The following is a 27823-nucleotide window of genomic DNA, read 5'->3' as shown; positions in this document are numbered from 1 at the left end:
TGTTGAAAATCAGGGCGACCCAGTAAGTATATTTTAGCTCTGGTATTGATAACGATGCTGAGTGCCCAAATACCCCAATTTGCTGGACATTCTAAGTAATATATCCCTCTTTCTCCTTAATTTTGGAAGTTCATGTTCAAAATCTGAACATCCTAATATGTAAATTCTAGATCTGCTAAACTATTCTCTTCTTCAAGATCTTGGCGACCTGCAAGCATAATTATAGAACCAGCCCTTACATTAACTGCCTGAAGCTATGTACATAATACACATGAAATAGGTCCTGTAGTAATAGTTTTATCTGTTGTACTAGTTGGGTTAAGCAAATCCTTAGCCAAAGTCTAGCTTTACCAGAAGACAACTTCATTCGTACTTTTCTATAATGATTCACATAGAACTTACATTCAGATGTTTTTCGAAGTCGTTGGAAGTTTTAGTTTATCTATGGCTTCTTCACCCCTCCTTAAATCCTATTTAATATTTTATTCATAGAAAACAAATTTATAAGTACGTAGTAGGTTGAAAAGAATCCTTAAATAAACAAATAATTCAATCTCTCTCTATTTTGAAAGAAAAAGTTTGCAAGTCTTTAATCAAAGAGGTTGAATTATATTAAGTTACCGTGGTAACTGGTAACCGTGTTGGGCTCTCTAATCAACTACTATAGTTCCTATGGTTACAAGTGAACTGGAATAATTAGTGTCTGTAAACATCATTTGGATATTTGATGTAGTGCTAAAATCAACTAGTCTAGCAAATACGGAAATCAGCATCATTTCCGCGTTCTGATTCGTACTAAAAGTTCTTAAGATTATAAATAAATAAAACTTATTTAGTTTTTCCATTTACTACATAACTTTAAAAATATCCTCGAGTGAGCTTTTCCTAAGCAGTAATTTTGGAAGTAAAGCATACAATCTAATTTAATCCTAACGATCATTAGTGGTTTAATATCACTTCCGGAAGAGGCTGGAAGTTAGGAAGCGACAAAACAGGAAGTTTTTTTTTTTGTGTCTTGTGGGGAAAGATTAGCAAAATAAAAATTAAAAGGAAAAATTGGTTGAAAGCTCGTTAAATAAAAGCGCCCTGGATAAAACCAGTGAAAAAAAAGCTCTAAAAAAAAACATCTTTCTTGTAAGTTACCTTGAAAATCAAGCTCTGTGTATCCCTGAAGATGGGCTTGATGGGCTCCAGGATCTTTAGGAGCTTCATCGTCACCTGACGAAGTGTCCATTGCCCAAGGTCTGTAACAAAAATGAAATACAAATTACAATGATATTTTGCTAAGAATATTATTATGTTCATAGATTGTTTTGGCTTCTTTAATTTATTTAAATAAGTAAAGGAGTTTTTGGTGTGTTGATGAGCTAGAGTTGGCCCATTTTGGGTTAACTAAACCAAAGTAGATTGCATAAGGCTTTCTGCGCAGTTCTTTGTGATTTGTGAGAGTCTTGGAACCTCTCCCAAGGCATCCTCTACCTGTTTAGTTCTTTCTTGGCTTTTCTAGGTAGGGATAATTGCAGGATTCTTGAAAAAATTGAATTTAAATGCTCTGTTATTTTTTTTTTTAATTCGGCGCATCGACATCTTGGTCATTAGCGCCGTCTCGTCAGGTGCTCGGATGGCACCTCCTCCTCATCCCTCGCTGCATCCTTTACAGCTTCCACCAGAAGTAGTATGGAGCACATCTTCTCTCTTCAACCTTTTTGACCATTGACTCCAGTCTCGACGGAGGTTCTCTGTTATTTGTCCAGTGGCCAGTCATTTAAATTCGTTCAACAACCCAGAACAAGCGTATCAAGCGTTTTCTTCCTTTACTGTGTATGTGTGTGTATTCTATTTCTCGACTTCTCATAAGTTCTTATGTCTTGAATTTTATGACACGGTCAAGGTCCCAATATTTGGAGAAGTCGTAAGAGATGTTTTACTAATATTGAAGCGGAGCCAATCAAAATAAACACACTACGCTACTGAATAATCTGTGCGCCCAATTGCAGTAAACAATGTAAGACCCATGAAGGTATCCTGGTACAAGAAGAACAGATACTTTGTAACTCTTTGAATCCAGAGCAAAGTAAAGTTTAATTGTTTAAAAAGCCATTGTATCCAAAGAGTGATGAATTACAATACACTCTCTAAGCCACGAAGTGAAATGCGAGTCGTGTTCAACAGTTTGACCTACTTTCTAAGTGACGACAAAATAGAAGAAGAAGGTGAATGTGCATCAATTGAATAGAAAAATGGTAACAAAAGCAGCTGTTATTGTAACTGCTGTTTTACATAATCACATAAATTCATTTAATGATGAGTAGCTATATATTACATAATTTGACCTAATTATGTATAATTGAATGAAAATATATCTTGTAGAATATTGTTCATTGATTTTTTTGGTAACTGATTTCATTAATCTAAAGAGAAGAAAGATGATTGCCAATTTCAGACATTGTTTTTTTTTTTTTATTTCTTGCTAAGCTTTCGAAGAGACTAGAGTAATCTTTTGGGTCAATGGATACTGTCCGAAAGTTCTTTCTTTTTTTTTTTGGGTCAATGGATAGTGCCCGAAAGTTCTTTCTATTGAGTGTCAGAGGATAGTGTCCGAAAGTTCATCTTTTTTTATGGATCAATGGATAGGTGTCCGAAAGTTCTTCTCTTTTTTTTTATGGATCAATGGATAGGTGTCGGAACGTTCATTTTTTTTGTGCCAATGGATAGTGTCCGAAAGTTCATTTTTTGGGGGGGTTAATGGATAGGTGTCCGAAAGTTCTTCTCTTTTTTTTTTTTTGGGTCAATGGATAGTGTCCGAAAGTTCATCTTTTTTTTTGGTCAATGGATAGTGTCCGAAAGTTCATTTTTTTGGGGGGTTAATGGATAGGTGTCCGAAAGTTCTTCTCTTTTTTTTTTGGGTCAATGGATAGTGTCCGAAAGTTCATCTTTTTTTTTGGTCAATGGATAGGTGTCCGAAAGTTTTTTTTTTTTAATTTAAAGCATTCAACACTAAGGCGATTGTCGCTCAAAGGCTTCTCAGGGAACTGTCGGACTTCGGACGGTTTCCTCTTGCTATAAGATAGCAATGTCCAAGCTGTAAAAAGTTTCAACGAAGCTGGAATCTTATACCAAGAGTAGCGCGTATTCCATGGTAATTTTCTTGATTTTTTTTCTTTTCCTCATAAGAAATGAAAATTAGTAAATTGTCCAACCACAATAAACCAATAAATAATCACCTCATTTCCTCAGTCTTTCCCGGAAATCAATCCGTTCCTTTTAAAATATAATAAAACACAAATATTACACTCACAAAAAAACAAAAGAAAAGAATAGGTAAATGCTGGAATACTTTTCAAGATATTATTAAATACATTACGTCACACCAAACACTCAACGAGAAAAGAGTTTTATAAAACTACGAAAGTAATACATAACTTTACAGTCAAGATCCTCTGGAGAGAAATAACAGGTGATCCCAATATTTATACAGTCAAGGAAATAAGGAGAGTTTCTGAATCCCCAAGCTTGACTTCTTTTCCCCCTTTCATTACAAGGGAAACCCCAGGATTATGGAAAAGAATCTTACTGAATTCTTGGTACAACTTAAATTACAGTATTTGTTGTTTTTGTTGTTTCCCTCTAACTTTGTAATTTTCTTAAAAGTTCATTGTTTTAAAAATGATTTTATTTAATGTTCCAAAACGTGTGTGTAACTAATTTTAATGAGGTTTAATGATCTAATCATTGGGAAGTACATGCACTGATCTTTCCTGTTATACAAAGGATTTTAATTGGCTTATTTAGTACTTACGTATTAATGCCTTTAATATGATGACGTGATGGCAAACTGAGAATTGAGTTTTAGTGAATTTACTACTGTCTCTAATGATATTATTTGTTTTTTTTTTATTTTCACTCTCTCCGCGACCCCTACCACTTCGTAGCGTCATTATCACAATAACTGTTAATTTTGGACAGGAATAAACTTGTTTCTTTTATTGTGAATATCAACACGCTAATTGTTTATAAGAATAGAGATGCTTTTAGAAAAAATGAATCTTCTCAGTTCAATTTAGGGCAACTGGTGGCGAATGTAAACAACATTCAAAATATTTGTAAAGGATTTAACACAATAACAATAAATTCGAATGCCAAGTTTTGTATCAATAAGTATTCGGATGCAACAGATCGTGGTAACTTTCACCTCAAATATACGAGGTGTGGCTATTAAATAACGAGGACTGATGCTGCTACAGAAGTCAGAAGAATGCGCCAAATCCTAACGACCGACAGATGTGCAGCGTAAAGCCTTCTCTTTCGATTGCAGCGTCTCACGTGTTTGTAGAGAAATCTGCCTGACCGGAACCGTCGTTTGTGTAAGAGGTGTTAATTTCGTTTTGCCGAAAACATGATACTATACATGTAGTAGAGCAACGAAAATGTCGTGAAATTTCACATAAAAACTTGGTAAAACCGCTACTGAAACTTATCTTTTATTAAAAGAACTTTATGGTGATGAATGTTAACCACGTGCGCGAGTTTTTGAGTGGTTCAAGCGTTTCCAAGATGGCCGAGAAGACCATCGGAGATGATGACCGCCTGGGTCGCCCTTCCAAGTCCAAAACGGATGAAAATATCGATTATAATTAATCAACATTACTACCGTGAGGTGCTTGCTCAACTCCGTGAAAGAGTAAGGAAAAAAAAAACGACCCGATTTGTGGAAGAACCAGTCATAGGTTCTCCATCAAGACAACGCGCCGGCTCACACTGCATTGTCTTGTCAAGTACTAAGTTTTTCACACTCACTCGACTTCCTTTCACTATTATTCTCGATCTTCTAACTTCATAAATTTGTTCAAATTCTGCATTTTAAAACATAATTCTTAATAACTTTTTCCAGTTTTTATTTAAAACCATACATTATGTTGTGATGAAGGCGCCACGATAGCCGAGCGGTTAAGAGACTAGACCCGCAATGTTGGTTAGTGGGTTCGATTCACCTGGTCTAGGCCTTGGATTTTATTTAATGGTTAATACGAGAAATTTACAGTAAAGTATGTTTGCTAGTCGCCTCCGTCCGCGACACCTAATTGGTAGTTGGACGTAAAGCCCCGCCTGAAAAAATAGGCGATTACTTTACTTTGCTTACTTTATTTATGTAATTCGAAGTCAAATAGATGTAGTAATATTGAACATATATAATAAAATCGTATCTTTTAATAATTAATTCAATACCCGTAATGATTATTTATTAATAAAGAACACAATTTTATAATTTTGTAGCTAAAAATTAATATTTGAAAAACCGAGACGAGACCGAGATTTCTCGACGAGATATATATCATGTCTCGATCTCGGTCTCGGTTGCTCAAGTCTCGTCTCGGTCTCGGTCTCGGTCTCGGTAGCGAGACCGAGACCGAGACCGAGATTTGTCTTGTTTCTCGTGCAGCACTAAATATAACCAAGAACTGAAATCGGAAGGCCGAAAAATAATTATAATTGAAATCATAAGAAAGAGTATTAGATTAGTTTCAAATTTCAAGGGTTTCAATTCGAAACCAAATTTCACTACTTCAAGAATAATTTATTTCAAAAATTCTTTTTTAAAAAAGAAAACAAAAAATATAATTAAAGATGTAACACTCATACTTTTTACGAATGAAAGATAATTTTCAACTTTAACCAGAATCAATCAGTAGAATTGATTATTATTTTTATCAATAATTAAATTATTTAATACAACTGATAAACTCCATGACGTGGATAAAAATATAAAACTAGTCATTGAATTGCCATGTGATAAATGAAATTATATGAACTACTTATACTTTGAATTAATATTGTATTAAATGATAATTTTGTTTTAAAATTAAATAAATAGAAACTTATTTTACTTTCCCATTAAACGTATGGATTTCCGGTTTTAAGTTATCACCGGATAAACTTAGTAAAAGTGGATTTTCAATGTGGTCTATGCAGAAAGTTAGAGTTTAGTTATTTAAGTTTAGTTACCATCCTGGGTCCCTGATAATAAGCTTTCGATTTAAACTATTGGTTAGAATTGATTATCGACATTCAATCGATTTTATTTGAAACTTAATCACATAAACCATATGTGGATTGTATCACATTTTTTTCCCAATATTTACTCAAAACTTTATTTTTTCTCGAAAACAACTCCAAAGATTTTGTAGTTGCGCTCTTCCACCTAAAAAGTAATTTATTGGACTGTTCTCACGCTCGTAATATTTATTAGTAGTTGAACAGCCAAAATTACGAGTTGTGGAAGTCAGGTAGTCTACCTAGACAGGTGTCACAGCTTTTACCTGCAAATTTCCAAGCAGTTTCCGAAGGTTTGAATTTTAAGTTGGGACAGTATATTTTGCAATTTACTTCTCGGTTTCACTATTGCTTTAAATAACACAAGCTTAAAGTATGATGATTTGTTTTATGTAAAGTAAGGTGATGCCTATTTTTTCAGGCGGGGCTTAACGTCCAACTACCAAATTAGGTGCCGTAGACAGAGGCGACTAGCAAACCTACTTTATTACAAAATTTCTCTTATTAAACTATTAAATAAAATCCAAGGCATATACCTGGGAAATCGAACCCACTAAACCAACAATACATCTTAGCATTGCGGGTCTAGCCTATAACCACCAAACATACTTTACTACGAAGTTCTCATGTTAAACATTAAATAAAATGCAAGGCCTAGAAAACCAGGGGAATCGAACCTACTAAACCAACAATACATCTTAGCATTGTGGGTCTAGCCTATAACCACCAAACATACTTTACTACGAAGTTCTCATGTTAAACATTAAATAAAATGCAAGGCCTAGAGAACCAGGGGAATCGAACCCACTAAACCAACAATACATCTTAGCATTGCGGGTCTAGCCTATAACCACCAAACATACTTTACTACGAAGTTCTCATGTTAAACATTAAATAAAATGCAAGGCCTAGACACTGGGAATCGAACCTACTAAACCAACAATACATGTTAGCAATGCGGGTCTAGCCTAAAACCGCCTAACATACTTTACTACAAAGTTCTCATGTTAAACATTAAATAAAATGCAAGGCCTAGAGAACCAGGGGAATCGAACCCACTAAACCAACAATACATCTTAGCATTGAGGGGTCTAGTCTCTCTTAACCACTCGGCTATCGTGGCGCCTGACAGAAACCAATGTGACCCTTATTTAAGCTACAACAGTGAACTAGTGTTGATTTTGGATACTGTTCACGGGAAATAGATAGGATTGATTTATTTGGTGGTTACTTAATACCTTCACTAGAAGAGCAACAGTTGTAAATTCGAGAAATAGGTGAGTTACTTTCTTCAGAAGTGTAATTACAGTGTAATTTCTAGCTTTACAAACTGTGTAATGTTAATTAGAAACAAACTCATGAGTTTAAAAACTTTGTTAAGTGGCCCAGTTTTTTTTGATACCAAAAACCAAATAAATGTAACTCTAATCAACTCTAAAATCACTTTGTTACAATTATTCATTTATTGTGATAAGAACTATCAGGGAATTAGTTTGATAGATTGGTGTTATTTCTTGTTAAGCCCAGTTAACTGCAAGAAATGGTTAATTATATCCGACGGAATGAAGATTTATAGATAAATAAAAATAACGTACTTTATTTTTGCACCAGGAAAACACCAATATTCTGATACATCATTCAATCCAATTAATTTAAGTAAACAAAATAAGTAATAATTTCAATTTAAACAAAAATACAACTGATTTCGAAAACAAAAATGTGACCTTCATATTAAATTTATTTACAGCAAGAAAATGCGCATTTTTTTCCCTTAAAACAGCGAGTTCCAATGAAAAGTATATCTATTATATACATAAAGAACAGGAAATCATGTGGGACAACATGTTATTTTATGATAACGATATCATTTCATAATCTCTTGCAAGAAATTGTAATGATAATCAACACATTCAAGTAGCCCACACAACAATCAAGTGCACCCACAGAAATGAAATGCACCGTTATTTTTTTTAATCAAAAATTGTTTTAGTTTATTTAGGTTACCATTTTGTTCGTAAACAATCTGATTGGAGTATCCAAGCGATTTTCAGTTCTTAAACAAGGTACTCAATTATTATTTTCAGTTTAAACTGCAATTTTTTTTAAAATCCTATTTAATTTTAATCAACATTATCCAGAACTAAGATTGTAAAAGTGTAAATTTCATCGATATGACACTTAAGTGGGGTAAATGCGTGTCCTCAGAAATGCAATAAAAATTATTTTATACCTTAAAAGTACTTAAAATGAAGTTACAGTATTTATTTATTTATTTTTGGAGGAAGTGTCTCTGTTGCCTCAATTTTGAAGTGACATCATAGCCGATCCTTCCGCGCAGGCTAAGATGTTGTATACTGATTTGATTTTGGTATTTTGTGGGTTCGAATATCTTTGATCAACCTGGATATCTATTCGACAGTAGTGGGGAGAACTTAAGTCGTGATTAAACTTCGACTTGGTGCTCACTGTACAGAAAAAGGAATCCTTCAGAGAATGAGTGGGTATGCTGAAATCCTTTGATTCTCTGCGGCGCCTTTGATTCTCTTCGAATACTCTTAATTCCTCATCCATTCTTTCAAGCATTATCCTGCAGGTGCCTTTGAATCTCTGCAGGTGTCTTTGATTCTCTTCGAATACTCGTATTTCCTAATCAATTCTTTCAAACATTACCCTGCAGGTGTCTTTGATTCCCTTCGAATACTCGTATTTCCTAATCCATTCTTTCAAACATTACCCTGCAGGTGCCTTTAACTCCCTTCGAATTCTCGTATTACCTAATCCATTCTTTCAAACATTACCCTGCAGGTGCCTTTGATACTCTTCGAATTCTCGTATTTCCTAATCAATTCTTTCAAACATTACCCTGCAGGTGCCTTTGATTCCCTTCGAATACTCTTAATTCCTAATCCATTCTTTCAAACACTACCCTGCAGGTGTCTTTGATTCCCTTCGAATACTCTTAATTCCTAATCCATTCTTTCAAACACTACCCTGCAGGTGTCTTTGATTCCCTTCGAATACTCTTAATTCCTAATCCATTCTTTCAAACACTACCCTGCAGGTGCCTTTGATTCTCTTCTAATTCTCGTATTTCCTAATCCATTCTTTCGAAATATTGGGACTCACCATTATTTTAGAGTTATGCGTTATTTGTCCAGAATAATGTGTGAAAGCCACTTTTTTCCCCCGTTTCAAATGATCTTCGAAAAGATATTTTCGATGTCAAAAACTTGAGAAAATCATAACTTCCTAAAAACTATTCACAAAGTAGTGAAAGTAATATGAGTTTAAGATTTAATGAAGAAATTCTTTTACAAGACCCTGAATGAGTCTTTTGAACTCAAACGTCTGTGACTTCAATTTTTTTTTTGCTACTTCTACAGCGTCTTAAATTGTTGTTGACCTTCTAGAGTCGGCCACTAAAGTCAAGGGCAAGTTATTTTATTGGACAATGTTGAGTACGTCCTAGAGAATTAGCCAATAAGGATGATGATACGATGACCTTTTTACCCTCATGTTGACCCCTCATACACTACTTAACACAATGTACGAAGTGTTTTGAATTGCTAATTTTAATCTTCAATTTGGATTGAACTGTTCAACCATAAAGCTAATCTTGGTTTCATCATCATTAGCTTGAATTGTCTTATTGGACCACTTATTCGCATGAATATGCACGTATATTAGAAGGTATCATTTTGTATTCCTTAGAGATCTTTAACTGTTATCCCGATTTCACTATTCAGTTCCTTTATTCCCCTAAAAAGAAGAGGGCCATTGGACATACAAAATTCCTTTCTCTGACAATACATTTACAAATTTATTTTAAAACTAAATGTTGTGAAACATTCTTTAGAACTTCCTCTTTTTAAAAGAATTTCCGGAGTTTTCATCAAAAATCGTAGTTTTCATTATATAAGAACTTTGGAGGGAAAATGGCGGACCCACAATGGCTCCTTAAAAACTAATTTTCATGGATAAGAAGGCCAAAAAGAAATCATTAGAAAGTTGCCCAAATATCTGAGACACTATTTTACTAAATTCTATCCAACTATTTTTCTAAAAATTAACTATTTCCCCTACCATATTTGTTCTTTGTAAAAACAACAAGAAGATGAATTTCTTTAACACGTTCAATTACAGTGTTGTTACCCTAAACGTGGTTTCATTGTCAATTAAGTTCAATTACAGTCAATTAACCATCCTACTCATAAATTAAAATTCAAGAGAGTTTTTACTAGCATATTTTAGTCACGATTAATTTTAAAGTCACCGAACGATGTTTTGAATCTCTTTCTAGCCCATTTTAGTTTGCATTTTCTAGTTTTTTTTTAAACCACTAGATTTAATTAAATCGAACTGAAGTAAAACTAAAATCGATGTAAATCGATTTTTAATCTGTTGAGTCAATTTTTTTACTTAGTAAGCTTTTCATGGAAACGTGAGTCAAATTAGATCCTCATTGGAGTAATGGGTGTACCAATGGTTCAAAGAAAATTGATGTGTACATCTTATTTTATTTATTAATTTACAATCTGTACATAAATTATATGCAATAAGTGAATACTCATATTTCCTAATCCATTCTTTCAAACATTACCCTGCAGGTGCCTTTGATTCTCTTCGCATTCTCTTATTTCCTAAAATATAGGTAATAGGAGTAACATAGGTGAGAAATATGTATAGTCAATACACAACAGGTATATACGGTACGTGAAGAGCAGGAAGAGAGAAACTACCCAGCTCACTCTACAGGAAATCGATGAAGATGATCATCTTGAGGTGTCAAGAAAGTCCCGGGTAGCCATTGAAGATGCAGCCGGCGTACTGGATCTACCTGCAGTGGGTGACCTACTCTGCACCCATAAGTTAATGGCCGCAGTCTTCACACACTTCGGAACCCCAAAACAAGGCTCCGGGCCAACTAAGTGTCCCGCAGAGCCTTCCCGGGCTCAATAAATCTGCCACTTCGTTTCCCCTTATGTCCAGAATGACCAGGTTACCCAAAACCAGAAAGACACCTTAATTTGGTCACTAATTTCCTTCAGGGCACCCAGACAGTCCCATTACCAGCCTTGAGTTGACCTGGTATGAGTCGATAGCTCGCAGAGCTGCCTGGCTGTCCGAGAAAATCAAGAAACCGGTGATGGTAACCGGTTTGTTGTTGGTAACAAGAAAAATATTGTCTAGAAGTCGGAAGTGCACTATGTGGCGGAACCTTCGGGCGTCAAATGATGTTGATGCTCCTTAAATCCCGAATCCCGAAATGGTATCGTTTATACGCATGATTAGTTTTTTCTCTCTCTTATAATAAACATTGATTTCCGGCTTCCATAGAGAGACCATAAAACCTGCGTCACTGATAGAATTTCCGGTCAGAAATTTCGACAACTTCTACTTCCTGGAGGAAGGAAAAAGTATTAAATAAAAACAAAAAAAATACAAAAGAAACAGATTTCCACGAATCAGATGAATGGGATTTACTGGTTGGTTGGATATTGTTAAAAGTTTCGTTACGAACTGACAAACAGTCGTGACATGAATTATAGATAAAGGTGGCCATATATCTACAGGACGGTGTTATATTTGAATGACACTTGCTCCTGCGAGGTTTATTTTTAGATTTTTAATGTAGAATGGCTGGATATCATCCAGTTGACACCTCCCATATTTATCAACTATTCATAAACGTAGTCCTTCACAACGTTATTATTCAAATAGGAGATTCATTTTTTATGAATGTAAGTGTGTTTGTTCGTATTTTCCGTCAGAATTTTCTATATTATCTTCCAACGCTTTTCACTGGGAAATGCATTCAGCTGTTTTTATTTTTTATTGCTTCCAGGAAAAACGTGGTTATTTTCCGGCAACTGAGTCATTATTATTATTTTTCTTGCCTCCCTCTTATTACCATGTAAGAAGAACTGTTAATTTTTTTTGCTATCGTCATTTTCCCCAGAAGTGCTCATTTTTAGGACTCTAGAGTCCCGAAAAAGTTTGGTTTTTCTCCTCATAAAAGAAGAATTGGAAGTGGGTGAAGCTTTAGATTTGGGATTTGTTGTAAAACAGCAACTTTTAGTGATCGATCAAAATTTCGTTACCCGGAAATATCAATTTTTCTGAATGAAATTTAGAAAACTTAAAAGGAAAGACTATTTGAAGATACTAGAACAACGCTCCAAATTACCCATACAATTCGAAACGATAATTCTACAATACTAACCTTAAACTTATGAGTACTTCCTAGGTTTCACTAGACTAGAATTGTAGGTTTCAACCTAAACTACAAAAAGATGGGGGTTCTGAACTGGACGTTCCAATCAAAACTACTCCGACAGATAGTTGATGCTCCTTTCTACGTGACCAACCTCACTCTTCACGACGACCTCAACATTCCCTTCATTGACCAACTAGCCAAGACGAAATATCGCTAGTTCCATACTGCTCTCTCTACTTGCTCTAATCCTCTCGCAATTCCAATCAAAACTACTTCGACAGATAGTTGATACACCTTTCTACGTGACCAAACTTCACTCTTCACGACGACCTCAACATTCCCTTCATTGACCAACTAGCCAAGTCGAAATATCGCTAGTTCCATACTGCTCTCTCCACTTGCTCTAATCCTCTCGCAATTCCAATCAAAACTACTCCGACAGATAGTTGATGCTCCTTTCTACGTGACCAACCTCACTCTTCACGGCGACCTCAACATTCCCTTCATTGACCAACTAGCCAAGACGAAATATCGCTAGTTCCATACTGCTCTCTCTACTTGCTCTAATCCTCTCGCAATTCCAATCAAAACTACTTCGACAGATAGTTGATACACCTTTCTACGTGACCAAACTTCACTCTTCACGACGACCTCAACATCCCATTCCCAATGTTGCCAAGTCCAGAAATATCACACTACTCTCTACTTGTTCTGTCTTGTACTATCTGTCATTCAGGAGTGGTGGCTTGCTACCACTGGGCAGAGACAGGCGAATGAGTTCATTAGAGGCTATTCGCCGAGGCTGGCTGCAGAATTAATCCGTTGGCTATAAGGTTAATTTTAGGCCTATTAACTGGGCCACTGCAGGCTGCAGAAAACACATGCATCGCATGGGGGCCTGGCAGATGATAACCTTTGTGGGTTCTATCAGGAGGAGGAGGAAACGGCACTCTACACGTGTTGTGTCAGTGTAAGAGGCTTGGCTGGCTAAGGATGTTACTTCTCGGGGAGTGAAAAACCAAGGCCTGAGGAGCTTTACCCAAGAGCCGCTCTCCAGAATTAAGAGTCTGGTTAAACGGACGGGTCTGAAGGGCGAGCTCTAAAGTAGTGGGAGTCACAATAAATCCAGTGGCGTAGGCCTCAAGGGCCGCCCTATTCTTAGAATCTTATCTTATCTTACCATCACCGGTGTCAGTGAGCTGCAAAAAAAAAAAAGCTTCTAAAAATGTAAAAAGAAACCTAAGGGGCCAGCAGGCTGGATTCGAACCTACGAACTCTGTGTCCGCTAAACTCTCATCTAATCTTTTCCCAAGTGTCTAAAAGTTAACGAGATTATACGAGTAAATTACTTACGGGGGTAGTACATGCTCATCTCCACACATATTCAACTATAAACTATCACATCTTTTTTAAAGAAATGAAGGTGATGTAAGAAACAAGAAAAGAAATTATCATATGCAAACAGCATATCTAGAAATTTGATAACCTCTGCCAAGGTACAAAACATTTACTTTTTGTTTATTTTTTTTATTTAATTTATTTCTGTTTGTTATAAAACCTTGTTATAAATGTTGTTTTATCAAATTGTAAAGTAATTGTGTAAATAATGCCTTGTTTTATTTTATTTTGTTCTACCTGTAGAATTTACACAAGTATTTACAACAAATCAGGCCAACTGAATTTGACTTCTTCTTTTTCGCAATAAAAGTAATCGTAAATTTTTATTATTTACTTTGGATACTACTATCTCTTTTCAACTTCTGTAAGTAAAGAATTGCGAGTCTGTCAAAAATTTGGAAAAAGAAAATAGGAAATAGGAGAACTGCCTGAATTAAACGGGAAATGGTTAGCTTTTCCGTTCTTAAGTTTTCGCTTTTTATTTATTTGAACAAATGACTCACGTGGAACCCACACACTAGACTTAAAAGACAAGCAATGACAAAACGTGCGAAAACTGCTCTACAGACTACTTGGACGAAGCTCCAAATTACCCATTGAACTCAAACGTTTAACATACAACACTATGCTCAATCCTATGTGGACGTACAGGACTAGAGCTGTGAGGTTCAGCCAAACCTAAAAACATACGGACAGAACAGGACATTTCAGTCAAAACTACTGCCGACAGATAGCTGACGCTCCTTTCTACGGTGACTAACCTCACTCTTCACAACGACCTCAACATTCCCTTCATAGACCAACTCGCCAAGACTTAATACCAAAAATTCCACACTACTCTCTCGACTAGCTCTAATCCTCTTGTACTGTCTCTCACTTCTTCTGGCATCCCTAATACTCCTCGGCGACTGAATCGCCAGTGGCCCCGCGACTTCCTTGTAGTCTAAAGAACTAAACGCCAGTAATCTCCTCCTCACACTCTCCTCCTCACATTCTCCTCCTCACATTCTCCTCCTCACACTCTCATCCTCACATTCTCCTCCTCACACTCTCCTCCTCACACTCTCCTCCACACACTCTCCTCCTCATATTTTCCTCTCTCCTATAGAGAGTGCTACCGCTGGGTAGTTTCTCTCCTCCTGCTCTCCTCCCGCACCAGTTCATCATACTCTTCTCATTTACTGATTGTATACAATGTATGCAAATTGTAAATTACAAAATAAATTAAAAAGAAAAAAAATTATTTGAATGGTGTGACGCTAAGATTTAAGGGGCTAGATGTTTTTAGCCTGAGATGCTTGCTGCCTAAAATTTCAGGCTGACCCAGTGGCGAAAACCTGGAAGATGTTCCTGGGGGACACTAGGTTTTTCGCAAAGGCTATTAGGAGTTTTTTTTTTTTTTAGCTGAAGAGGCATATTATTAGGGACAGGCTGCGCATTCATCAATTCCTTCCCATTAGGAAGTCTGGCAATAGTTAAACCTTTTAAAGGCTATAGAGATGGGCCCTTAACTTTTTTTTACAGGGTTACATCCCCTCAGGGTGTTCCTTACTCATGCAGACTGTAATTGGAGGAGAGCAGCCGTTCTTTTTTTTTTTTTGTCCTGTCTAATTACATTGCAATCCGCTACTTCTCGAAATGAAATCTCCGGCACCAGGAGATGGAGATCAGAAGAAATACTGAGCAGAATCTTGAAAATTCTGAACTTTACGATAAACGGAGGTTTTTTGTCCTTGTTCATCTACAAAAAAAGGTTCACAGTAAGCGTCATTTGACCACAATAAGATCCACCCATTAATAAGAATTGAAATGTTCTTTTGAATTCAATGAATTCTTATAACATTAATTGTGTATAGTGTGTGATTGTTTCACACTAGAATTTTCTTGAATCGTGAATTTCTATTTCTATTTATACAAACACACACACACACAAACTAGTTGAATATTGAGCACAACATAGGATAGAATCTGAAAGTTCTATGTGAACTCAAGTGTTGAGAATCGATAGAGGCTCAGCCTGGTGGGCAATGTAATCAATCCCATTCTGGTGCTATTTGCTGTGAACAAACATGAAGTCTAAGTATGGTTTTTCCCACCTTCTAACAATATTTAAGAACACCAAAACATCAAGTGAACATTCAATTGTTGGGAGAAAAATTAAGTTGATTAATTTTCTATAATTGTATAATTTAGGAAAATTGAGATATAATGATGTTAAATTGATGCTAAGAACCAAAATTTTGAGACTTAAATCACCCACCTATTAACAAACAGGCATTGAAGCTGGGTGTTTTTTTTTGGGTTATGTACCCAACATATATCGTATGTTCATGACATACGTATACACATTTATGTAAACTTTCCAAGTTAAGCAAACAAGTCAGCAGCCAAGACTTAAGTCACACCAACCTTTAAGGCAAACACCCACAATGTAATACATATCACAGTTGTCCATAAATATAAGTTAAATAATTGTAAACTTAACTGTGGCACCAAGGTAGCCGAGCGGTTATAGGCTAGACCCTAGTATTGTATAGTATTGTTGGTTTAGTGGGTTCGATTCCCCTGGTCCTATGCCTTGGATTTTATTTAATGTTTAATATGAGAAATTTACAGTAAAGTATTGTGAAACGGTTAGCTGCTAGACCCGCAATGCTAAGATGTATTGTTGGTTTAGTGGGTTTGTTTCCCTGGTCTAGGCCTTGGATTTTATTTAATGTTTAATATGAGAAATTTACAGTAAAGTATTGTGAAACGGTTAGCTGCTAGACCCGCAATGCTAAGATGTATTGTTGGTTTAGTGGGTTTGTTTCCCTGGTCTAGGCCTTGGATTTTATTTAATGTTTAATATGAGAAATTTACAGTAAAGTATGTTAGGCGGTTATAGGCTAGACCCGCAATGCTAAGATGTATTGTTGGTTTAGTGGGTTTGTTTCCCTGGTCTAGGCCTTGGATTTTATTTAATGTTTAATATGAGAAATTTACAGTAAAGTATTGTGAAACGGTTAGCTGCTAGACCCGCAATGCTAAGATGTATTGTTGGTTTAGTGGGTTTGTTTCCCTGGTCTAGGCCTTGGATTTTATTTAGTGGTTAATATGAGAACTTTGTAGTAAAGTATGTTTGCTAGACACCTCCTTCCACGACACCTAATTAGAGTTGATTGGACGTAAAGCCTGCCTGAAAAAATAGGCAATTACTTTACTTAATTGTATACTATTTTTTACGCCACGAAATCAATGTTTCTGCAAAAAAATATGTTCCACAGCCACCGAAGATGACCATCTTCCTGTAAAAGTATCATTCACAAATATGCACATAACTTAGAAAAAAAAAAAAAATCTATCAAGTTAGAAATAAAGTTTGTAGATTCAGATCAGATTTGACCCATTTTTTTTTTTTTTTTTTTAGAAACTGTAAGGATTTGATTTTTCGTTTTTGCTTTGTAACTCCTGAGGGATAATACTGATCCTGTATTTTTTTGGTGGTGGTTTTCTGCAAAGTGTTCAATATTCTTATGAAAGGATAAATTAGCATAGTTGACATTAATCGACAAAGAAATCGACCTTGGTTTCCCACCCCCTTTTTACAAGAGTCCTTGGACATTATGAAAAACTGAATCTCTGATAAGCAACATGCGAAATACGTACTACTATAATAGTACTGTGGTACCATAGTAATATTACTAACAGCTATTACTACAAATTACTACACTTACTACGTTAATAAAAATTGTCATTTTTATTTCTTAAATAATGAACTTCAAATAAACAGTTAGATATTTGTTTTCACCACTCTCATGACTGTTTCTTACAGAAATTTTGTCAATATGAGCTTAAGGTGGCACCAATTTAAAGTCTCAAATTTTCACCTTCTGCGTTTTTTTTAAAGGGAAAATCTAACTATTCCCCCAGAAATGCCCTTAATGGAGCTTTCTTGGAAAAATTTTACAACTAAAGTAAAGTAATTAGGTGTCGTGTACGGAGGCGACTAGCAAACATACTTTACTATAAATTTCTCATATTAACCATTAAATAAAATCCAAGGCCCTAGACCAGTGGGAATCGAACCCACTAAACCAACAATACATCTTAGCATTGCGGGTCTAGCCTATAACCGCTCAGCTATCGTGGCGTCTAATGTTAATGTTACAACCAAAAATTATAATAGATCTACATGTATGCAATTGGTGCATTAAATTTAGAAAAACAGAGCCTTTTTTGAGAAAATTAAAAACTGAACTTTTAATTAAATCTACTTTCGGCTAACTGATTTTAAGAAAACTTTATTGTAATTTCTCTGTTAGCATTTAAGCACAATAACACTATTCTACGATATTCTGTTTTTAAATTGCAGTAGATATGGACCAATATGCAGACAGACACAATCTGAAACAAACCATTTTGTAAAGTAAAGCCTTTTCCTTCTGGTGGGCTTTCTGTTCCAACTATCAAATTAGGGGTCGTGTACCAAGCAAACATACTTTAATATAAATTTCTCATATTAATTATTAAATAAAATCCAAGGGGTTGACCAGGGGAATCGAACCCACTAAACCAACAATACATCTTAGCATTGCGGGTCTAGCCTCTTAACCGCTCGACTATCGTGGCGTCTTTTGTAAAAATACAACTTTTTCAGATATTAAACACGGTGAAATTTCCAAAATTGAAATCTGCACAATAACAATATTTTCTCTATATACCGACAGTAAAGACGATCTGAAAATCAAATGTTTTTATATTCTGAACTGCTAAACCATATAATATAAATTTAAGATTTTCCTCGTATTTCCCATAGCCAAGATGCCCACATAGAGAGCCAAGATGGCACGTGTGCCAGCTGAATATAATCATAACGGCGGGAAGACGTGGCCCCCCACTGAGGAAATGACGTCGGTTTATTCAATTCCCCTAGATTTCTGTTTTTTTTTTTTTCCTTACTTATAAATAAACCCAATCAGTTCAAAGAATATGAAAGCCAATTTTTCCCCCTTGCTTAGTACTTCCTTTTTTTAACTCCTTCATTATTTTATAATTAATAACTCTGAGGAAATTAATTAGTGGAATGTGTGGGCTCAATCCCAAAAAGGGGACAGGTATAAATTAAACAAAAATAAAAAAAAAAAGTCTGGATGAACATAGATCTGATTTTTCACTTCCGTCGTTTACTTAATTAACTTTTCTTGAAACTTTAATTTGTAGGAAAATGTAGTTAACTTCAATATTTCTGGTTAAAGCTCCGAATGTTAGATTATCGTAATATTTTCCCGAGAAAAAAAACTGAGAATAAATAAAATCAGATACGTACTGAACTTAGAAAAAAAACAAAAGTTTACTCTTAGTTTAAACTAATGACTGACAGTGCATCAAATGATGACGTCAATTAAAAAATTCTTACGTCAAAAACCCAAACCAATTGCCATTTGATTTCCTACATTTCCATTGAATACCCAGCGATCATTGCTATGCCATCTATTATTGGCTCATATCATTCATAAAATTGTTTATCAAATTAAATTAATTATTCAAGGCGTAACTTCTAATCGATATTTCATCATTTAGGCGCCACGGTAGCCGAGCGGTTATAGGCTAGACCCGCAATGCTAAGATGTATTGTTGGTTAGTGGATTCGATTCCCTTGGTCTAGGCCTTGGATTTTATTTAATGGCTAATAAAAGAAATTTATAGTAATGTTAGGCGGTTATAGGCTAGACCCGCAATGCTAAGATGTATTGTTGGTTTAGTGGGTTCAATGCCCCTGGTCTAGGCCTTGGATTTTATTTAATGGTTAATAAAAGAAATTTACAGTAAAGTATGTTTGCTAGTCGCCTCCGTCCACGACACTAATAGGTAGTTGGACGTTAAGCCCCACCTGAAAAAATAGGCGATTACTTTACTTTACTTTTTTACTTTTTATTTCATCATTTAAATAAATTGACGAATATTTAACAGGATTCGAAAGCTAATTGCTCAAAATGAGATAAAGATAGTGCGAGATGTAGTTGTTTCACATTTTGAAAATTATATTTAGCTTTTTAAGGTCTCAAATTAAGAACACGCTTGTAAAAATCATTATAAATTTGACATCATCTTTTTGATCAAAAAATTTTGATTCTCTTTTAATCAATGATTTTTTTTTTTAAAGGAGAGAGGGGGTAAACGTGTAGCAATAAATAAAAATGAAGACCAATTTCTCAAAAATAATTGAGAATTGATAATATGAAAAATTTATTTCTGGGAGTTTTTATAAATTTTTCTTTTTTTCCTGCCCAAAATAAAGACGTATATTTCATTACATTTTTTCGACTTCCTAAAACAGAAAACTAAGTTAACGTTGAAGTTAATTTGTTCTTTTAAATTATTAACTGATGTTAATTACTTTCTAGTTAAGTTCAGGCTATGTTAGCTAATTTAACTGACAAGTACTTTGAAATAAGTACAGTTAAACTGTTTTTAAAGTTAACAATTAAGTGAGACAACAATTTAAGTAACCAGTTCTTTTGGTAGTTCTGGCTTACTTTGTGAAATAAACTACAAAGTAAAGCTAATCGTAGTAATTAGGTTTTTGGTGCACTGTTTTCATTTTAAAGCTTAAATTGCAAACATTTTAAAGCAGTTTTCTAGCCGAAAAAAGCTGTCATGAATCTTAAAGTATATTCTTATTGTTCTTATATTTAGCGGTAAGTCATCTAAAGCCCACTCAGAGCCAATTATAACTAGCCATAGTCGCGAGTTTGTAATAAGTTCCAGACCCCTGTGTTTATGCCAGCTGAGATATATTTACTGTGGTCCGAACAAATCGAGCTGCATAATTAAGGAGAAATAGCCATCAAATATCCTGTACTCTGCCTATCCTGTACACCGCAACAATCCTTATAAGGTGATTGGTTGGAAGGGAATCGATTTTGGGATTTAACAATAAAATTAAATCATAACTACAATAGAAACCAACTCGACAATCTCGCAGTCACTCTAACTGTGACCAAAAACTACGAGATGTCAATACTTTTTCTAAAAAGTGTGTGGCGAGACAGACTCCGACATCATATTTAGTAGAGGAGTGGTAACAATTGAATGGAACAATAGCGAAAGCTTGGTCGACACTCTCCAAAACTAGGAGGATGTAAAGTGTGGCGAACAGATTGCAGCGCAACCTGGGAAACTGAATAAAGCGTTCATGCATTAGGCGCTTACATTGTGTGCGTTTGTTCTGCTTATTGACAGCCGAGATGGCTGACATGCCACTTCCTCTAGTTAGAATAGATCTCTCTCTCTCTCTCTCTTCAACAGACTCCTCCTCCGCCGTTCAGTGAAGCCTGACAGGAACAGCAACCACGTTGGCCTTCGTTGGTACTGATAACACGGTCTGACCTAGAATATGAGACATGGAGGCACTAACAAATGCGGGAAAAATCTATTATTCAAGATTTGTTTCTCCCGCAAAACTTTCTCTTACTGCATTTATGTAATTAAATTTATTTCAAGAAGGAATTTCTTTAACACTATTCGTATTTGATACTCTTCTATTGATTCTTCATCCAGGCAAACAGACAGTTCACAAGAAGAATTTCAATAATTCAACATACAGTTCGATTCAATAATCAATACATAGAAGGTGCCAAGGTAGCTGAGCGGTTATTGGCTAGGTTATAGGTTATAGACCCGCAATGCTAAGATGTATTGTTGGTTTAGTGGATTCGATTCCCCTGGTCTAGAGGCCTTGCATATTATTTAATGGTTAATATGAGAACTTTGTAGTAAAGTATGTCAGGCGGTTATAGGCTAGACCCGCAATGCTAAGATGTATTGTTGGTTTAGTGGATTCGATTCCCCTGGTCTAGAGGCCTTGCATATTATTTAATGGTTAATATGAGAACTTTGTAGTAAAGTATGTCAGGCGGTTATAGGCTAGACCCGCAAAGCTAAGATGTATTGTTGGTTTAGTAGGTTCGATTCCCTCGGTCAAGGCATTGGATTTTATTTAATAGTTAATATGAGAAATTTACAGTAAAGTATGTTTGCTAGTCGCTTCCGCCCACGAAATAAAAGGCATTACTCTACTTTACATAAAACATGCAATCATATTTTACGCTTGTGTTATTTAACTTAACGCAATAGCGAGACCGGATAGGGCATATAGTAGGGCTGGACGGAAGCCAAAAATACTGTTGATAGTATTCTACAGGTATACTATAACAAACTCTAGCCTTGAACTCGTGTGAACTTGGTGCCATTGAACCGACTGACACCCTGTACAGTTGTTGTTACTATTTTAGGAAATAAGAAGGCTTTAGGAATATAGTAGGATAACTAATCTCTGGTGAGCTAGAACATAGTTTCCTTTTAAATCAATAATTTTACGAAAATTCTTGTAATTTTTAAATTATATCTTTTCACAAAGATGTGATTTCTGATGTAATTGTACTTGATTGTAGTTAATGAGCCAGTAGTTCAGTAAAACATCCTAAAGTTTAACATCCTTTTACTCCTCTTAGGAAGAGAGCTTTCCGATCAAGTCTACTTTTCAATTTTCCACCAGAAAGAAGGAAATTAAATTCCCCAAAAAATATCAAATAGTTCCGGTATGATAGATTTCGGCCCCACAAGTTATATACCGGAACTCCGAGTTATCCTTTTAAATGGGCTTTTTCAGTTTTATGTAATTTAAATATAAATAAATAAATAAATAATAATTTGCTTTACAATATTTCTTAAATTTACTCAAACATCCAGGACTATCAATTTCATTTAAACAGTTTTTCACATGAAAATTTCTATAGTTTTTTTTTCGAGCTGCGGAAAGAAAGGGAAAAATCTTCCGATCTTTAGCTTTCCACCCTTTATACTTCTGGTGAAAACTCCATTCCGCAAAATTTGTCACAATCATAATTTTCCTCTTTTTCACAAGTAAAGAAGGAAATAGTAGTTTTTCCATACACGAAGGTCAGCTGGTGTGTCTGCATGTTTATGTAGACATAGTCCACAAATTGATCTGTTTAGATACTCACAAATTCATCTATTTTATGCTAACATGGAATCCCCGTACGGGAAAAGTGGACTAGCCACTTCTTCAGGGATCTTGGCGTCCCTGCGGGTACCCTAGCCTAACCACACTTACGCTGACTCCTCTTAACAGTCGCTCAATATACATATACATATAGCCCAGTCAAAGTAGGATTTAACCCCAGATTGGAAGATAATAAGCTATAAACTTAAATACCTAAATCTTCCTTTTGGCATTTTATAAGTTGGCTCTCTCGTGTACGCGTCACGCGTATATTATACACATTAGGTCGGCTATTTTTGGGACGCAGTAGTTCAGAAAATAGGGAAAAATACAAAAACTTCATTAGTTTTGCTGGAATTTCCATAATTTCTGTTTCTAACATTGTAGTTTAATGCCAAGCGTATATTATACACATTAGGTCGGCTATTTTTGGGACGCAGTAGTTCAGAAAATAGGGAAAAATACAAAAACTTCATTAGTTTTGCTGGAATTTCCATAATTTCTGTTTCCAACATTGTAGTTTAATGCCAAGCGTATATTATACACATTAGGTCGGCTATTTTTGGACGCAGTAGTTCAGAAAGTAGGGAAAAATACACTTAGAATTTTCTCTAAACTATTTATGTCCTACATAAACGTAGATATATAAGTTTTATTCAAATAGTTTTCCAATGATCTTAGTGGTGGGGGGTGAGGTGGGTGAAATGAGTTATAAAATTCCGATTTTGGGAAAAGAAACGTTTTTAGTTAGAACTTCGAGAATAGTAATTAGAGATTATCACGTAAGATCTTTAGAACGATGTTCACGATAAATGTACCCTGCATTCAACTGTATTGTTTGATTATCGTGAACCTAAATAATAAATGTAAAAGCCAAATGGTTTTTTTAGCGTAGAAGTTGTGAAGTAAATTTGTCACCGATATCTTGAGAATGGTGACAAGACACAATTTGTGTGAATATTTCACACCTAACGTTTTTTTATCTGGTTTTCTTGTTATTCTTAAAATATCTATCTTCTATTGCTTTGAATCATATCAAACAGAAGATACAAAAAAGAAGTAAAAAAGGAGGGAGAATAGTGCCGCCATATCCGTTCAATACATCTGTTCTCGGCGCATACAGTGACGACAATATATCTAGGTAGCAACGCTCACGACCAGCTGGTTGAATAAATTACGCTTTTCTCCGCTCCCCTGATTCAATCCATCATTGTAGCACATGTTTGCACATAAAATCTTATAAATGTAGTAATTTCATCTTATCTAGTAGCAATCTTAACAATCTTTTTCAATTCACATTTCTTTTGTCTTTTGTTTATTTTTTCAAAATTTAATTTTAAGGAACGGAAATTATGAAATTCCATCAAGTCATAGAATGATTGTAGATCGTTGTAAAGATTTTTTATTCCATCTTCTCTCTCTATCATCTACTTCTTCTTTATGCTATTCTACACTTTTGCCAGCCTCAGGACAGTGTGCTCTCGTTACAGACCATCACCTGACAGAGTGAGCTGTACGAAGCTTCTATGAAAAGAAGAAATCTAAGGACCAGCTGCTGGATTTGTACTTGGGGATCTCCGCGTAGGGAATCAAGTACGCTAACCCTTTAACTTCTTAATCTATCACCACCAATCGTCATGTTATCATCATTTATGATCGATAAACGATCTTAAAACAAGTAAACACACAAAAAACTTACTCTTATTCCCATATGAGCGTACGGAATAGAAGATGTAGGGTTCAACCAAACGCACCAATCTCTAAAGGATTCAATCACTTCAATCTAAAATACTTCAAACTATTTGTAAACGCTCCATTTTATGTCTCCCAACCTGGACTATACACACTGACTTTAACATTCCTTTTATCGCACAAGTTGCTGAAAACACGATACAGAAAACTTCATTTACAACCTGCAATCTCATATAAATCCCTTTAGCTCAAAATCATTTTTAAGAACTCTTCCTGATAAAATCTTCATTAGTTTTGCTAGAATTTCCACAATTTCTGTTTCTAACATTGTAGTTTAATGCCAAGCGTGGATTATACACATTAGGACGATTATTTTTGGATCTAATACTTCAGAAAATAGGAAAAAATACAAAATCTTCATTAGTCTTGCTGGAATTTCCATAATTTCTGTTTCTAACATTGTAGTTTAATGCCAAGCGTGGATTATACACATTAGGACGACTATTTACGGGCGCAGTAGTTCAGAAAATAAGGAAAAATACAAAATCTTCATTAGTTTTGCTGGAATTTCCATAATTTCTGTTTCTAACATTGTAGTTTAATGTCAAGCGTGGATTATACACATTAGGACGACTATTTATGGACGCAGTAGTTCAGAAAATAAGGAAAAATACAAAATCTTCATTAGTTTTGCTGGAATTTTCATAATTTCTGTTTCTAACATTGTAGTTTAATGCCAAGCGTGGATTATACTCATTAGGACGACTATTTACGGGCGCAGTAGTTCAGAAAATAAGGAAAAATACAAAATCTTCATTAGTGTTGCTGGAATTTCCATAATTTCTGTTTCTAACGTTGTAGTTTAATGCCAAGCGTGGATTATACACATTAGGACGACTATTTATGGACGCAGTAGTTCAGAAAATAAGGAAAATTACAAAATCTTCATTAGTGTTGCTGGAATTTCCATAATTTCTGTTTCTAACATTGTAGTTTAATGCCAAGCGTGGATTATACACATTAGGACGACTATTTACGGGCGCAGTAGTTCAGAAAATAAGGAAAAATACAAAATCTTCATTAGTGTTGCTGGAATTTCCATAATTTCTGTTTCTAACATTGTAGTTTAATGCCAAGCGTGGATTATACACATTACGACGACTATTTATGGACGCAGTAGTTCAGAAAATAAGGAAAAATACAAAATCTTCATTAGTTTTGCTGGAATTTCTATAATTTCTGTTTCTAACATTGTAGTTTAATGCCAAGCGTGGATTATACACATTAGGACGACTATTTACGGGCGCAGTAGTTCAGAAAATAAGGAAAAATACAAAATCTTCATTAGTTTTGCTGGAATTTCCATAATTTCTGTTTCTAACATTGTAGTTTAATGCCAAGCGTGGATTATACACATTAGGACGACTATTTACGGGCGCAGTAGTTCAGAAAATAAGGAAAATTACAAAATCTTCATTAGTGTTGCTGGAATTTCCATAATTTCTGTTTCTAACATTGTAGTAAACCCGACGCCAAGACGTCTTAAAAGACAGTGTCACCTCGTGATCTCCTCTGTAGTGAAGAGAATGAGACTAATAGTCTTAATGTTTTGGGAGTGTTACCACTGGGTTACTTATAGCACCAACGCGCTGATTGTAGCACAAATAAACACACACTAAAAAATTCATATTCCTCTAATAATTTTGATCCAACCATGAATTTTTACCTAAAGCTTGATGTATATGTATTACAATCTATCCCTCTGTCATATTATGAATACACTATGCAGAAAAAGCAAGAAAACAGGTCTACCTTTCCAAAGAAAATAGCATCCGTTAATCTTAGTAAAAGCATAATTTGAAAATCAAAGATAATCTGTAAATGTTTGTACTTTTTAGATTATACATATTTCCTTCTTATTAACAAGCTCGAGTGGAAAAGCTTAATCGCTTTTCTCTTCAAGAGAGAAAGCGGAAGTGATTTATTATTACTCGTGTGGTTGGGCGCTTAACTTCTGCAAAAAACAGAAAAAAGTTCACTTCCGCACTTCCGTAATAATTACGCAAACATCGATTCTGCATTTCCAATGGAAAATCATATTTTTAACATTTTTGGTATCTTATTTATTTATTTATTTTTTTAAAAAACATTATTTGTTGCCAAATTTCTAAAAATACCAGTCCATTGCATAATCTGTCTTATACTTTAATGAACATTTTTAGCCGTTGTACCTTCATATACATTTTTTACATTTTTTTTTTTAAATTAAAAAAATATTGGCAACAGTGAGCGTTAGATAATCTGGAGCCAAAGATACGTAATATTGGAGGACATCTTGCGAGATGTTGTCACTTTTCTGACTCAATTTTACTGAAAACAGTTCCAAAGATTTTGGTTAACATTTCGTGCGCTAGTAAATTAAAAGCACTGTAACGATTACTTGTAATATTTTTTCCCCAAATTTTGGGAAAGATTTTGGAGTTAGGTATCCATTTAAAGAGCCATATAAGTGTAATTACCTAAATAACAGTAGTAACGATTACTTGTAATATTTTTCCCCCAATTTTTGGGAAAGAATTTGGAGTTAGGTATCCATTTAAAGAGCCATATAAGTGTAATTACCTAAATAACAGTAGTAACGATTACTTGTAATATTTTTTCCCCAAATTTTGGGAAAGATTTTGGAGTTAGGTATCCATTTAAAGAGCCATATAAGTGTAATTACCTAAATAACAGTAGTAACGATTACTTGTAATATTTTTTCCCCAAATTTTGGGAAAGATTTTGGAGTTAGGTATCCATTTAAAGAGCCATATAAGTGTAATTACCTAAATAACAGTAGTAACGATTACTTGTAATATTTTTTCCCCAATTTTTGGGAAAGAATTTGGAGTTAGGTATCCATTTAAAGAGCCATATAAGTGTAATTACCTAAATAACAGTAGTAACGATTACTTGTAATATTTTTTCCCCAATTTTTGGGAAAGAATTTGGAGTTAGGTATCCATTTAAAGAGCCATATAAGTGTAATTACCTAAATAACAGTAGTAACGATTACTTGTAATATTTTTTCCCCAAATTTTGGGAAAGATTTTGGAGTTAGGTATCCATTTAAAGAGCCATATAAGTGTAATTACCTAAATAACAGTAGTAACGATTACTTGTAATATTTTTTCCCCAAATTTTGGGAAAGATTTTGGAGTTAGGTATCCATTTAAAGAGCCATATAAGTGTAATTACCTAAATAACAGTAGTAACGATTACTTGTAATATTTTTTCCCCAATTTTTGGGAAAGAATTTGGAGTTAGGTATCCATTTAAAGAGCCATATAAGTGTAATTACCTAAATAACAGTAGTAACGATTACTTGTAATATTTTTTCCCCAAATTTTGGGAAAGATTTTGGAGTTAGGTATCCATTTAAAGAGCCATATAAGTGTAATTACCTAAATAACAGT

The 27823-nt window shown here is 34.8% G+C and overlaps 1 protein-coding gene across 9 annotated transcripts in view; it reads right to left on the bottom strand.

Moving 5' to 3' along the window:
• Nucleotides 1-27823, bottom strand: part of Ndae1 (Na[+]-driven anion exchanger 1) — a 204693-nt gene that overhangs the window by 94074 nt on the left and 82796 nt on the right. For 4 of the 9 annotated variants that reach the window (XM_074130751.1, XM_074130749.1, XM_074130754.1 and 1 more), the window contains exons 1-2: nucleotides 13622-13677; nucleotides 1144-1244 (exon numbers count right to left, since the gene is read on the bottom strand). In XM_074130751.1, the coding sequence (XP_073986852.1) occupies nucleotides 1144-1244; nucleotides 13622-13650 (130 nt within the window). In that variant the 5' untranslated portion in view covers nucleotides 13651-13677. Of the gene's footprint in view, nucleotides 1-1143; nucleotides 1245-13621; nucleotides 13678-27823 lie in introns of those variants that run through there. The other 5 variants (XM_074130750.1, XM_074130752.1, XM_074130755.1 and 2 more) reach the window with 2 other exon arrangements.

This window comes from Rhodnius prolixus, unplaced genomic scaffold (assembly GCF_049639745.1).
Source record: "Rhodnius prolixus isolate KJV_2025 unplaced genomic scaffold, Rpr scaffold_4, whole genome shotgun sequence".
NCBI lineage: Eukaryota > Metazoa > Arthropoda > Insecta > Hemiptera > Reduviidae > Rhodnius > Rhodnius prolixus.
This window is presented reverse-complemented; position numbering and strand designations above follow the sequence as displayed.